Source organism: Pteropus vampyrus, unplaced genomic scaffold, assembly GCF_000151845.1.
Source record: "Pteropus vampyrus isolate Shadow unplaced genomic scaffold, Pvam_2.0 Scaffold146, whole genome shotgun sequence".
NCBI lineage: Eukaryota > Metazoa > Chordata > Mammalia > Chiroptera > Pteropodidae > Pteropus > Pteropus vampyrus.
In genome coordinates this window covers 1,590,769-1,605,965 of record NW_011888927.1, presented here as the reverse complement: position 1 = coordinate 1,605,965, position 15,197 = coordinate 1,590,769, and the positions used below count along the sequence as shown (strand labels likewise).

General features: G+C 32.9%; 1 protein-coding gene across 6 annotated transcripts in view; it reads right to left on the bottom strand.

The window, feature by feature from the left end:
- Nucleotides 1-840: 840 nt before the first annotated feature.
- Nucleotides 841-15,197, bottom strand: part of ORC2 (origin recognition complex subunit 2) — a 38,267-nt gene continuing 23,910 nt past the window's right edge. For all 6 annotated transcript variants that reach the window (XM_011369194.2, XM_023536005.1, XM_023536004.1 and 3 more), the window contains 8 exons: nucleotides 14,664-14,773; nucleotides 12,718-12,850; nucleotides 11,802-11,898; nucleotides 9,729-9,875; nucleotides 8,951-9,122; nucleotides 5,397-5,458; nucleotides 4,602-4,720; nucleotides 841-2,613 (listed from right to left, as the gene is read on the bottom strand). In XM_011369194.2, the coding sequence (XP_011367496.1) occupies nucleotides 2,527-2,613; nucleotides 4,602-4,720; nucleotides 5,397-5,458; nucleotides 8,951-9,122; nucleotides 9,729-9,875; nucleotides 11,802-11,898; nucleotides 12,718-12,850; nucleotides 14,664-14,773 (927 nt within the window). In that variant the 3' untranslated portion in view covers nucleotides 841-2,526. The remainder of the gene's footprint in view (nucleotides 2,614-4,601; nucleotides 4,721-5,396; nucleotides 5,459-8,950; nucleotides 9,123-9,728; nucleotides 9,876-11,801; nucleotides 11,899-12,717; nucleotides 12,851-14,663; nucleotides 14,774-15,197) is intronic.

Below are 15,197 nucleotides of genomic sequence, written 5' to 3'. Positions count from 1 at the left end.
TGAGGTTTTTTAACTTTTTAATATACATGTAATTTGTTTTATTGCTTTCTAGGTAATTCAGCTATAATTTTGTTAGTAATACATAAAGACGATTAGCTTTCAAATAATATTAGTGATAATACTAGAGATTATGTATACATTATTAATTTTGTCAGGTGCTCTATAAACATTTTCAGTCCTTTATAAAGAAGCATAAAGGTATTATTATTCCCATTTTTACAGATGAGCACACCAAAACAGGAGTCATCTCACCTCCTAGAATGTAGGAAAATACATTTTGAACAATGCTACTGGCTCTACCTTTGAATTAGCTGGGGGGAAAAAGTAGAGTTTTAAAAGTTTTCTTAGTAATTTTTTTAAAAAGTTAAGCAAAGCCTATTAACCATCCCCCAAACTCACTGATCTTGTATATGAATGAAATGTTCATATATTAAAATGACAAACATGATAATAAGAAAGTCAAGTTTCTGGAGTATCACAAGAACTCATTTAGCACTCCCTCTTAAGGAATTTGGTCTTACACCAAGTTTGTAGAAGTATAAATGTCTGTTTTACATCCCCTATGCCTTTTTTTGTTTGGCCTATTTAGCCATTTTATTAAAGAGCAGCCAGAAAAATCTTTCAAGGTTTCAGGTCTGTTCAATCTTGACAAAAGCAAGTAACAGCAAAAATTGGAGTCTTGGCAGTCAAACTCGAAGAGGCTGCAGAAAATCGATGCTGAAACAAGTTAGTGAAGAGCATATAATTCTGCTGAAATCATCCAATCTGTATTAAGCACTCATAAAATTTTTGAGGTAGTTCAAAATATTTTTAGTAAAAATACTATAAATGAAAAAGTAATTCTATCCAAATTGACTTTTTATTAATAGTAAAGACTATTGACACATACTGCTTACAAATAGTATAGACAAAAATTATAAAAATAAACCAGTAGATATTTAAGGGCAGATGTAAAGTTTGCACATTAGGTCATTAAGGATTTTGTATGCTTTTTTATACTGTTAAGTTACTATATTAAGCAAAAAAAGCAAGGTACAAACCAGCAAGTCTCATATGCTACCATTTGTGTTTTTTAAAGGAGAAATACAGACCAAAAACCCTTACATGTGCATAGAGTACCTCTGGAAGAATTCTTAAACTGCTATTAATGTTTGCCTAAGAGACTGGATCAGGGAATGGGAAGGAAACTCACTTTTCATTAAATAGCATTTGGTATAATTAAAAAAAACTCTACAGTCATAATCATGTACAAATTTGTTTATATATTTTGATTAGTAATTATATCTGACTTAACCCTTAAAAAATGGATTTAACATAAAATTAATTATATGCCACAAAGATGATTTTAAAAATTCTGAGCATTTTGGGAAATATTTTCATGAAAGGTATTTATAAGAAATGAGTGAAAAATGCTGATGGAGTACATACTTTATTACAGTGATATTTTAATAAATTCATTTCCAAGTATGAAATATTTCAGGGAGTATGTGAAGACTGTAAGCTGACTACAGTGGCCAAGGTTAGTCTTTTTTTCTTTGCTAAGAAAAATATTTAAAAGGCTTGAAATGGTCACTTTAAGAAAAAAAAACCTGAAATGTCTTACAGTGAGTTTTAGAAATCAAGATTAAATTTAAAGCTAGTCATTAATATGCTGCTACTCACCTGCATGTTATTCAAGACAAAAATATGTTGATATTAAAAGAATAATTAAATTTTTATTTTCTATTGTCTTGAAAACAATGACTAAAATGTAATTCAGGAGTATATTTCTCTAGCCTGGCTTCTCACCTGCATCATGAAGGTGATGGCACAGTCATTAACTGTTCTGAATATCATGTTCTATTACTGTTTATGTGCTTTCTAGGGTGGGTATATACCCTGTATATTTGTTATGCGTTTCCCACTACCCCTACCGAATAGTGTCATGCCCCCTCGCCCCCCACCATTATGTAGCCTAAATCCAAAAGGAGAAAGCTGGATCACCTACTTTTCCCCAGTCTTACACCTTTTGTTAAGCCATTTCAGAAACAGTGAGAGATGGACTGCCTTCTCCATTACACTTATCAGTTCTGACACACACAACAACAGAATAAAGCAGATTTACATGATGTCAATGTCTTTGTACTTCCACACTCTGGAATAAGCACACTTGCAAACAATTAGCTCCAGGAGTTTCAAAGGCCCTCAAAAACTTAGGATTTAAAACCATCTCTAGTATAAAAGAATTCAAAAACATCCAATTCCAAATAGTCCCTGAGCACAGTGTTCATTCCAGCAAGAAGTCTCCAGAGAGGTAATGAATGAAAGGCACATTTTCTCCAACTTGTGGACCACTGCATAGTGTAGTACTAGAGAAGATAAACCAGCCAGGCTAATCAAGGTTCTAAACTGATGATATTCCCCCACTCCCAATTTTAAATCTTACACACTGCGAAAAGTCTAATGTTGGCTGTAAACGTAACACTTTAGAGGAGTGGCAGCTGGAGTATAACCCTTCCACAGAAGATTCAAGAGTAAAGGATAGCTTCAAGACGACTCTTCTTCCTTTTCCAGGAAATCAGTCAATGTTCCATTGTCAATGGGAATTAATAAATATTCCACTCCATCAGTTCCCTAAAAGATGTAAGAATGCACAGGATGTTAGTCATTTGTAAGAGAGATTTGAATCTACTGTAGGTTAAACAAAAAATGAATTTAATATTTTATATAAATATAAAAGTATTAAAATTAAGGGAAAAGGGCACACGGGCACATATCTATTTAAATACTCTGGGTTTATAGTTAAACCACTTTACAGTAGAAAAAGACTAGAGGGTGAGCAGGTGGGTATTCTTCACCCTCCTGCTCTTTCTAGAATCTTACACCAATTATTTTTCTGTTCTTTCATTTCCCTTTCGACTGGATCCTTTCCATTGGTTTTTAAATACAATTAGGTAGCTTCCATTTTAAAATAACCCTCACTAGGCGCCTCATTCTATCACCCAACTGCTGCTCCCTTCCAGAAGAGCTGTCTATAAATGGTAGTCTCCATTTCCTTACTTTTCACTCAATCCAGTCCAACCTAGCTACTGCTACCATTATCATGTCACCAAAAGAGCTTTTGCTTAGACCACCAAGGAATTCCATATTCCTAAATCCAAGAGATATTCTGTCTTCCTCTTTTGGCCTCTCAGCAGCACCTAACACTTGACCGCTCTTTCTTTCTTAAAATATGCTTCTCTTGGCTTCTGTGACATCATATCCTGGTTTTCTTTGTGGCTCTCTGGCTGTTTCATCTTGCAGGCTTATCTTTTACTTGGCTATTAAATGTCACACTTCTAGGCTTAATTCCTGACCCTCCATTCTCACTATATGTCCTCTAGGTAGTCCCACCAATACTTGGTTTCAGTTACAACCTAAATATGTAGGAATTACAATCTTGCACCTCTAGGCTTGCTCTTTCCTCTAGCTTCTTGTTGCAGGAATCCAACTCCCTAGCTGACTTCTCCACTTGGAAATCAGAAATCTCAAACCTCAAACAGTAAGTCCAAGCACATGAAGAACATGAACTCATGATCAGTTTCCCAAAGAAGTTGTTCTTCCACCTTCTTATCCAACGATCCCACCATCTCTGGTTATGCAAGCCAGAAGCCAGGAATTACTCTTGACACTTTTTTCCCCTTGGTTTCCATATCCAATCTATCATCAATTCTTGTCAATTTTGCCTCCTAAGTATATTTTGAATCCAGTCACTTTTCTCTCTTCACCCTAGACCAAATTACCATTATCTCACCCAGGCTATTAACACCCTCCTCACTAGTCCCTGTCCATGCCCTTTTGGCAATCCCCATCCCACTCTGCCCTATTCCACTCTGATACCATAGTCAACAATTTTTTTCACGTCTTCTCGTTATTTCTGAATAAGATTAAAATCTTTTACTTAGCCTAAAATTTGTGCATGGTCTAACCCTTAAATCACTATCTTTTCAGACTCATCTTGTGCCATGCTTGCATTTTTGTTCCAGGGTCTCTTTACATGCTGTTCCTGCCTGGAATGCTCCTCCCTTTCTTGTCTCAGGAGTTATCTCCTAGTCTTCCTTTAGATCTCAGCTCAGTGGTCTCTTCCGATATCCGTAATTAAGTCAATCCAGCTATTTTAATATGCTCTTTCAGAACTACATACCTACTGATCATAGGACTTACAGGTAAAATTTTACATGTGTATAATTATTCAAAAAATGTACATCTCCACTCAACTTTAAGCTCTTTGAGAAAAGGTGTTTGCTTACTACTGTATCCCAATACCTAGTGCAATTTCTGATAGTGCTCAATAAATATACACCAGATTAATGAATGGAGTAGAAGAGAGGGAGAAAGGAATATAATTATTTGACTCATATTTCAAATAGCTTATTCCTCTGAACTAGAACTCTTAGGTTTTCTGCTCTGCTCTGAAATAGAGTTCTACCTCTTTTTATACAACACAAATGGCACAATGCCTAAATGGATCCCTGTGACCCATCATAACCATCATAACCATATCTGAGTCAAAGGAATACCTGTCCGTAAGCAAAGGAGGTATGCTATTCCAGGCATATAGTGCTACAACAGCAAAGCATTACCTTCTTTGTTCTTATAAGCTTGTGGTCCCTAAATTCAGTTAACTGAGCCCGAAGTGTCAGATCACTATTGACGAGGAATGCCTCCCGACACTGCTGGTAAAAATCTTGAAAAGAAAGTCCTGAAGAGGTCAAAAGGAGATGTGAACATAAGTCAGCATTTAAGAAACATGACCCTATACATGAATATCCATACCAAAGAATAAATTTAAAAAGTACTGTGGTCACAGTATGTTAAAAATAGGCAGTAAGTACTGATTTTTTTAAAAAGTACCTCTGGAAAAAGCAAAACTAGAGAATACTTAAGTGTTATACACTGTGGTTTATATTTTTTAAAGAGAACTGATTGGTTGAAAATAGTCAACTATGACCAAGTATAACAATCCTGTGGGCAGTTTTAAACAGTGTGCATAAAGTTGACTTTTAAAGAGAGAACTATTAAATAATGAGAACTGAATGATTATTAAAATATTTAAGTTAACACATTTTCTCTCAAAAGGAAGAAAATCTCCTAAGCAAATCTCTAGCATATGAAAGAAATACAGGTAATTGGTAGACACACATCCACGGTTAGCACAAGAAATTTAAAAAGCAAGCAGGGTTCGTCTTTCAGATTGCATTGGCAGCAGAGCATCTTTGGGTCTGCTTCAAAATTTGCTATGTGGTAGACACACTGATCACAGAGCAAACCATTTATTCACTGCTGTGAAAAACTGCAGTGTGATCATTAGACTCCAGAAAAAGGATTAATGGGGTGAAACAAAAGTCACACAATTTAATATCATAAATATTGAATACCAATGTAAGAAGCATTATCCTGGTTATCCAGCTGATACTTCATTAGTAGCCTGAAAATTCCCCTAAGGAAAAAAACAAAAAACAAACAGGAATTCAAATCTAGAACATTAACATAAAATAGCTAGAAGTAAAATATATGAAAAAAATGTGAATGAAATACTTGGCCTATCTGTATTAGCTTCTATTCCTTTTTTTGAAGGAACATATCCTGGCCAACTTAAAAAGAAGAAACTCTTTTACTTCTTTTTAAGGAAAATCTAGAAGTAGATTTTTTTAGACTATAGGTTATTTCACTATAGAAAACCTGGAATATATAACAAACTCTAACAAGGAAAATATCAATCCTACAGCCCTAAAATAACCACTAACATTTGATATGGAGATCATATTTGCATATGCTGCTTTCTAAAATCTTTGTGGAAAAAGGCGGGATGGAAACTATAAATTCATGCATTTATATATGGTATGCACGATTTTATCCCTCACTTTTTCACTTAATGATTTTTCCATGTCTTTAAAAACTCTTCCTAAACAATTTTTAATGGCTGTTCATCTATGATATCACTTGAGTACCACAAATTTACCATTTCCTTACTGGACTGGGATGTTTACATTAATTCCAGTTTTAATTATTAAAACTAACCCCACATTAAATAAAATTATACACATTACTTCATATTTTGAATTATTTCTGTAGGAGTATATCAAGTAGAATTACAGGGCTGGAAGAAGTCTTACATAAACTAAAATTCCCAGGAGTCCTTGGGTATAGCAAAAATTTTAAACCTGTGCATTTTCATTTTTATGATAATCTAGAAAATAATTACGATAAGCATATTCTGTATCATCTGAAGGACCACCTTATAACTAAGTATAGCTGACCCTTGAACAATGTGGGAGTTAGAGCGCCAACCCCCCATGTAGTTGAAATTCCAAATATAAATTTTGACTCCCAGTTGTCCCTTGGTATCTTCGGGGGACTGGTTCAAGTCCCAACACCTCACATCCCCCTCTGTAGCTACCACAACCCGAGGATGCTCAAGGCTCTTATACAAAACGACGCAGAACCATGCATAAAGTTGACCCTCAGCATCTGTAGATTCTCGACCATGGATTCAAATATTGTTTTCGATCCCTGGTTGATGGAATCCGTGGTTGACTCAGTCTATGGATGCGAAACAAGGAGATACAGAGGGCCGACTGCATATTTATTGAAAAAATCCTAGTATAAGTGGCCTCGTGTAGTTCAAAACTGTTGTTTGAGTCAACTGTACTGCCATTGACTCCATAGCTAAATTTTGTTAAAGATTTTTGATCAATCATATTCATACCAAGTAAAGACTAAATGATATTAGAATTAGCAGAATGGACCAAAATTTCAAAGTAGTTTAAATAAATTGTTTTACGTGTTGAAGGCTAGCACACAGACATTGAGGTACGCCAAACTAAAAAAAATTTGCATTAGTATCAATCATATTTAATGTTTTAAACATATCATATTTAATGTTTTGAGTACTTCTATTGCATGGATCCTCAACTTCACATGTAGCAACTTGTAACAGTCCATCCATTAGCAGTAAAATTGAATGAAGACTTTTTCTGTTCCCAATTCCATCAAAAATTCTGATTAGATACCCATTTAATATATATTTCAGTATTAACACAATACTAATCTTATTTTCAAGTGTACAAAAACAGCTTTATAAAGTAATAAAATTCATTAGCATTTGAGGGTAACATGAGAGAGTCCTGTACTGATATAGCTGAGTTGATTGTGGTGGTAGTTACAAAGGGCTACATGCTACATGACTGCAGAACTAACCACAGACACACACACACACACACACACACACACACACACAAATAAGTGCATGTATCAATGGTGAAATCTAAATAAACTCTTTGGATCAGGCCAGCATTAGTTTCTTGCTTTTAATACTACATTGTGCTGTGAGATGTTGGTATCAGTGGTAGTTGGGAAAGAGGTGCTGGGAGTTCCTGTATATATTTTGTAGCCTCCTGGAAATTTGATGATTTCAAAACAAAAAGTTTTTAAAAAACCAAAGAGATAAATAAATGGAAAAGAAATTGCTAGCAAAAAACCCAAATCTATTTGAAAGTTCCTGTGTCCCCGAACTCCTATCCCTTTCTCTTCTTCTAGGGTCAATATTATCCTAAATTAGGAATTTTTCGTATCCACCTACATTTAAAAATTTTATTCATATATGTGTGTGTGTGTGCATGCGTGCATGTGTGTATGTATATATACACATACACAAATTTGAACACTATATAATTTTGTTTTACATTCTTTTCTTAATTTTTACATCTCCCATTCTGTCCGGGTTAGTATTTATCTTAAACAAAAATGTCTGGGTTTGGACAACAAGTAATATTGTCACACTACTGTTATTTCGTATAAGTCAAAATCCTGGATTTTGCTGCTTCTAGATCCAGAACACAGCTGGGTTGTGGCTTCAGTTCTCTCACTGCTTTATGATTCTGTTTCATTGAGATGTTCATATTTTTGAGTTAGGCAAGATCTTGGTTTTTTTTGTTGTTTTATATTTATTTATGCAGTGTGTTCGTTACAAAAGGGGATAAATTCAAGGGTGAAAGTATTGTGCCATCTTGTACAGAAGTGTCTCACCACTCTTTAAAAAAAGTCTTTGCTAGTCTCACCTGCTTGTTCTTTAAGAAATTTTGAATTTTTAAAACACACACACAAACACAAAATCATTTAATGATTTGATTAATTTATAGCTCTAATACATTTCTAACTTGGGAGAAACTGCTACCTTTATATTTAGTCCACTCATCCAGAACACCATATTTCTCATTTATTCAAATCTCAATTATCTGTTCTCAACAAGGTTTGTTGTTTTTCAACATTTCATCTTGTTAAAAATAGTTACGGAATTCTATGCTCTTAGGGGGTGGTTTGCTACTAAAAGCCTTTTTTGACAGGTTAATTTTCATACTATTTATTTTTTTCCTGGCTTATATTATACCCAGCTTTTCTTAGCTTTTATTAATTCAGATATATCTCTTGGTTAGGCTATTAAAAGTGTTTCACTGGAAACATTATATAAAGATATTTAAAAGCATGAGCTTTAGAGCCAGGCAGATGTGAATCAAAATTTCTGTGCCCTTTACTATCTACCTTAGCATGGTTATGAGGATCAAATAAGCTATCTTATGTAAAGGGACCCATGTTTGAATCATAATGTTCATGTGTCATTAAAAAGGACCATCGAATTTAAGTAAAATCCATTATGATTCTGCTTTTTCCTCCACAATGACTACTGAGACACTCTTATTCAAAAATACAAAAATCTATTAAGAAAAAAAATATTGGTACTGTTTTATTATTGGGCAATTTGGTAGACTACTCTTGACTCTTGCATAATCCAGTACTGGCAAGTATTATCACTACTATTTCTCTTAATCCTTCAGACTAAGTAGGAACTTTAGTATTACCATTAAAACCTAGGAGTGCATGTCTTAAAATGTACTGAGTTTCTTAAAAAAGAAACTATGGTTTTCATTCTTACCTTGCATTAGGAGTAAGGCTTCGTAAGACATGAGTTAGGGAACTAAGTGGTAGTGATCCAGATTGTTTAACCAGAAGGGAATTCTCATAGGAGGTTTCTTCAGTATAAGGACTATATGTAGTAGTTTCATACCAGAGCCAGTTATAAAGACTCTGCTTTACATGATCCCACACTAGAGCACATGATCAAAGAAAACAAAAATTACTAATTATTTTCATATTGCCATGTTATTAGATTCTACTCTAGGAGAAAATAAAAAACCATGAAATAAAAAATGAATCTTGAAAATTTTCATTTTTGCCATTTCCCCATCCAAATCAGTACATGACGATCTAACCTCATTATCAATCAACATTTGAATTTTTACTGGTATATTAAATACAAGTTAAAAAGTTAAAATATATTAACATTACCAAGGCACTCTTTTAAAAAATTTAATAATTTAACATTTTGTTCTGTAGAATTATACCTGAATTATATCACACTAAATAAATGTTGCAATACCATGAAGTGTAGAAAAAGACCAAAATAATAATTGGGTTTCCTCTCCTTCATGAAACTTTAGGTGTAAAACACCTCCTTTAGAATCTGAATTTTTATTTCCAAGAATTATGTTCTAAGTCAGACTGAGGAGACCTATATTTTTGGCAATCTGTGTCTTTAAACATGCAAAAAAGGAAAATTGTGCTGAAAAACACTGAAAATGTTGTGACTTACAACATTAAGAAAATTTTGTAAGACTGAAATCTCAAGAAAAAAATAGTAACGTTTAACTTACTAAGGGGAGCATTGAGGTGATCAATAGATGCTATCAGGTATATGTTACGTAAAGATGACAACTGTCCAATAATTTGCTGGCTTTTATCTCCTCTCAACATTTGGCTATCCAAATTGTGGATGAGAAGGAAGAGTTCTAAAGAAGAATCTGAAAAGAAAAAGAATTCAATATTATTTTCACTGAGTATTTGTGAAGTCCCTACCACACACACAACCTATGGACTAAAGAATTTATCAAAGTAGTATAGGACAAAATAACTATTGCTCAGGGATACACAATTTATTTGAGAAGATATGTCAGCCACTCAAAAAATAGGCAAGAAATTATTAAAGTCTTTTTTAAAAAGTAAAATTCATTGGAAATCAGTAGGAACTGGTGTGCTTAGAGTCTTAAGGGTAATGATTAGCACTTGAATCAGACCATAAAGAAAGCAGTTTTAATAAGGCATAGGAAACAAGGCAAGATGCACAACTGGATTGGAGGTGAATCTATGCATGTTGAATTGCAAGGTGGGACTGGAGGGGAAACACCTAACAAAAAAAAAAAAAAAAAAAAAAGAAAAAAGAAGGTTCTCACTAAACATTAATAAGAGTTAATATAAAAAACCTTAATTATCACAAAAGCTAAAAGAGGAAAAAGAAAAAAAAAGGAAGGGTGAGAGACAGAATACTGATCAAGGAATCAGGAAAGTGAGAGCAAGTAAAATTTCTTAAGTTAATGAAGAAAGAATATAGACGATAAAGGTGTCAATACCATCGAACTGCAAAGATCGAAATAAAGAATGAGCCGAGGCTTATTTAGTAAAAAGGAAATTACAGGTGATCTTTAAGCATACAGTTTGGGTAGTAAAGAAGCAAGGAATTAAGAAGGTAACAGGTAAAAAGGAGAAGGCAGGACATGTCTTCAGAAACTCTAAAATCATATTGAAATAGGGAAATAAAATAGTGTGTAAGAGCAGTAGAATCAAGTAATTGCTTTTCCTAAGATGAAAGAAGTCTTGTACACATTTAAAAGCCACCGTAAGTCTCTCATGAGTTGATAGGAAATGAGAAATTTGGCGTTTATGATGGAGGATGAGCCTTTAGAGAGAATAAGCAAATTTCTGTTGCACTGGGGGTAGAGAGACAAATGAGACAATATAATGACAAAGATGCTGAGATGACACATTTTTAAAGCCCAAGGTTCTTTGAATTCTAGAAGCCACCACAGTCAATAGTATTTAAATTATATATAAACATATAAATTACATATGAATACATAAAATATATTTATAGTATATATAAAATATATTTATAGTATATATAAAATATAGAATACACACTATATATTTAAATCACATATAATTATATAGAATTGCAATTACAAATATATAATTAAAATTATATAAATATATGCATACTTGTATGTTAAATATTTATATAAATTATAATTATAAATACATTTTATATAAATATGTAGTTATTATATTACATATCATATATAACATGTAATATAACATGTGTAAATGAATAACTTAGGCACCTATTTTAATGAACATAAAACGATATTGAAATTATCCATCAAATCATTTAATAAGCATAACCAACTACTCCTTTTAATTTAGAGCCTAAATAAATTTATTTCTAATTTTTTGAAATGCTCATATAAAACATTCACACCAAAATAACAAAAAATGTTTTTCTACCCCAGATTTTAGTATATAAAACCATTGAAATGCAGTGATATTTACTTAGAATAAATAAGAATATTTTATGAAAATATTAAATATAAAACTATCAAAGGTGTACCAATCAACTGGAAGCACTTCTCACTCACCAAGCAAAACCTGAAAATTATTCTGAAATAAGAGGCTCTGGGTTATAAAAGTTCCAGATAAGAGTGAGTGTTACAACTAGTGAAGTTCACATGAAAAGTTCACAGATTAAAAAAAAAAATGTTTTAGAGAAATCTAAATCAGCATTGAGAAAAAGTACCTTATTAAAATAATCTCCATTTTCGTGTATAGTAATACACAAATAAATAGAAGCATATGCTTGGCTTCATCCTAAAACTAGAGTATCTACTTCATGTTACCTTCTTTAAATTTGTTTATTATCCAGTCTAGCTGATCCAGTACACTGCGGAAAGTACCCACATGATCGAGGACTTCTTCTGTTATAGAATTCAGGATCTATATCAAAAAGCGCAAGAAATACATCGATTATAACTTATTCTGTCATATAAGATAAATACAACTAGCAAATCAATCCTTTTTTTATAAATTAAAAATGAATTTGGATTTCCTATCAAGTATGAAAATTCACTTAAAAAATTCTACTGGTACTTAAGTGTACCTATACTCATTTTTTGTATAAGTTACCATTAAAAGAAACAGGGAAGAACAGCAAAGATGTAAAGATAAGAGGGCAGCATGAAAAAAAAACAATATGAGAAACATTAGAAAACATTTATCAAAAGAAACAGGACACAAACATTAAGGGCATTTTTAGAAAGGAATACTACATTAGTTAATATCCATCACCCAAAAAGTTTAAGTTAATTTTCAAATGATGAAGAGATATGAGCATTTAGAGAAAAAATGATCTATAAATATATTACAAAACTACAAAGTACTACTGATATTTTTATTATTTTTAGAGTACTGAAGTGACATAAAAGCATAATAAAACTAAAGTCCCCCATAATCCTGTCCTTCAGAGAAGTACTGTTAGTATTTGGTGCAGTACACAAAGCTAAACTTTTCATAAGATTTAATTCATTATCAGATACAAAGTAGGAAATTCAAAAATGGGGATTCAAAGCTAGAACCCTGAGTCCAAACACATGATCTTAAGCACTATGCAATTCTACTAGTGTGATAACTAAAAAAAAAAAAAAAAAAAAAAAAATTGCTCCAGAATGAGAAGTAGCATTCTCATTAATATGGGGGTATAGAATGGCAGGAGATATAATGTTCCTTTTTTAACATCTTTGACACTTTGAAACTTACTGATTTCACACTGATTCCAGGAAAGAAGCCATTTATGACAACATGAATGGAATCTTGCAGCATGGTGGCTCGAAACCTTTCTAGTAAATCTCTCTTAGAACCCAAACCATAAAGCACAATGTTGAATCCCAAGCTGTTAGGAAAGACAGCATTCATGAAATTAAAGTTCAGTAACTCTTATTGCCAACCAGTTTATAATCAACCAGTTTCCTTAATTTAAGCCTATAAAGAATACAGGAAGAACTGTACACCAAGTTCTGTACACCAAGCTTATAGTTCCAGTTTTAGTAGCTTTGGTGTCTGTACACCAAGCTTATAGTTCCAGTTTTAGTAGCTTTCTCCCCGGCTCATATTACTTTCAAGCAACAGGTGCCCAGAAGTAAAGGGAGAACATTGGTAGGTACAAGGCACTAATAAGTTTTTCAGGCTGAAGCAGAGTTTTGATTGATAGATTAAAGTGAAAAGGTAAGCAGAGGCCAGGTCACAAAGGTTCTTGTTAAGTCAACTAACACAAGTAGATTTTATTCCAAAGATTATGACCATGTATAAGTAACTAGTCAGGTGTTAACGGAAAGGTTTTACATGAGAAAGTAACATGATCTTTTTAAGAAGATCACAGTACCTGAATGGGAGGAATAGATAGGGAGGAGGGACAAAACTGACTTGAATTAGGTGTTATGGAGAAAAATGTAAGGTGTCAAGAACTTTATATGTTAAGTCAATAGTATCTGAAGAGTAATGATTAGATGTGGAAGGTGAGGGAAAGGGAATATTTAAAAATAACAGTTTTTTGGCACAGGCAACCACATAAATGGGGTGACGTTCACTATGCTAGGTTGCAGGCGTAGGTGGGAATGATGAGTTTCAATAAGTAAAATATTATGTTAATTGAATAATTTATAGGACATCCACATGGAAACCTCCAATATACATTCAAATAGCCATGTCTGCTGCTGAAGAGTGTGATCTTGCCTGGGCTGGGCTGTAGATACATTTATGGAACTTAATTCATATTCAAAAAGCAACCAAAGCCAAGAGAGTGAATGAGATGGCCCAGAACACCAAGCACAAGGGCCCAAGCTAAAGTTCAACTCCATGATTGTTTATGGAGGTCAATCAGAAACAGTATTTATACAATGCTCTGTAGCAATGCAGGATAGCATAGAAATAGAAGAACAGGAGACAAATAACCACCAAAGGTAGAGATCGACAAGATAGAAGCAGCAGAAAAAAAGAAGCAAAAGAATTCAGAGAGCTAGCAATTCCACTGAAAAAGCTGACTATGAGGTCTAGGCTAGGACGCAAAGCAAATCCAAGTTATTGGAGTTGACATACTGGAAGGAGGAGGAATTGGACTGGGGAATGGGATTAAGAGAGAAGTGCTGCTTTCTAAATTTATAATGAACAGATCCATAAATTGTTACTGAAAGCAGCCAAGATCCTAGCAAGGAAAATAATCATTCTCTTACTAGCACAACACTTTGAATTTCATTGGCAAAAGAAAACTAGGATCAATTGGGAAAAATTGTGGCAATTTCTATGTTCCTACTGCTTGTTAGACCTGCCTTCTTATTTACCCCAGTGACTATGTAACTGTGAGCATCTAAGTATATTTTTATTAGCATCCATTTCAAACACTTCCTTAAAAATACAAATATAACTTATTCTAAGAAAGGATATTTATCTTACCAATGGCTTTCACATCTAATAAACTTAGAAAAGACAAATTTCTTGAAAAATGTAGAATTTCTAAGAAGAGCCATACAATGACATTTCTACATTTGAGTCATAAAATTGGAAAAACACCTATTGTTCAAATTTTTACATGAAAAAATATATGAAGTTCATTGTAAAAAGAAAATTAAATGTTAAACTGCTTGATTTTAACATACTTTATAAATATATATTATTATTTTACAAGGGTGTGCAATGATGATAGTACTTACTGTAACTGCAACATCCATTTATGAAATAATTGTTCATATTGTTGATTTAATTGTTTAAGTTCAGTAGAAAAGGAAGGAGGAACCTTGCTCAATAAGTCACATAAAGTTTGCTTTAAAAAAAAAAAAAGGAAGAGAGAGGAACAAAATCACTCTCAACATACATCAAATCAATCCAAACGAAAAATATTTTCTTAGAGGTAAGGGTTAGAAGAGGCCATTAGTGGAAATATTACTTTAATCAGTTTGGTAATAAGTGCATCAACTAAATAAATACACATAGTATTTTAAACATGATTTAAATGTTTTTTTCTAATTAAAAAATTTTTTTTAATTTTTAACACTATTACAAATATGTGATAACAGTAAAGAGTTTTTTCTAGATCCATACGCATGATTATAAATTCCAACTGTAAGACTTTAATTTCTAAAAAGATTGTTACCATAAGGAGATGATTAAACCTGCCTTCCAGCTTTGACAACAAATCCAGTTTTAAAAACCTATGGATTTGGAAAAAATGTAAAAGCTTAGGGTAA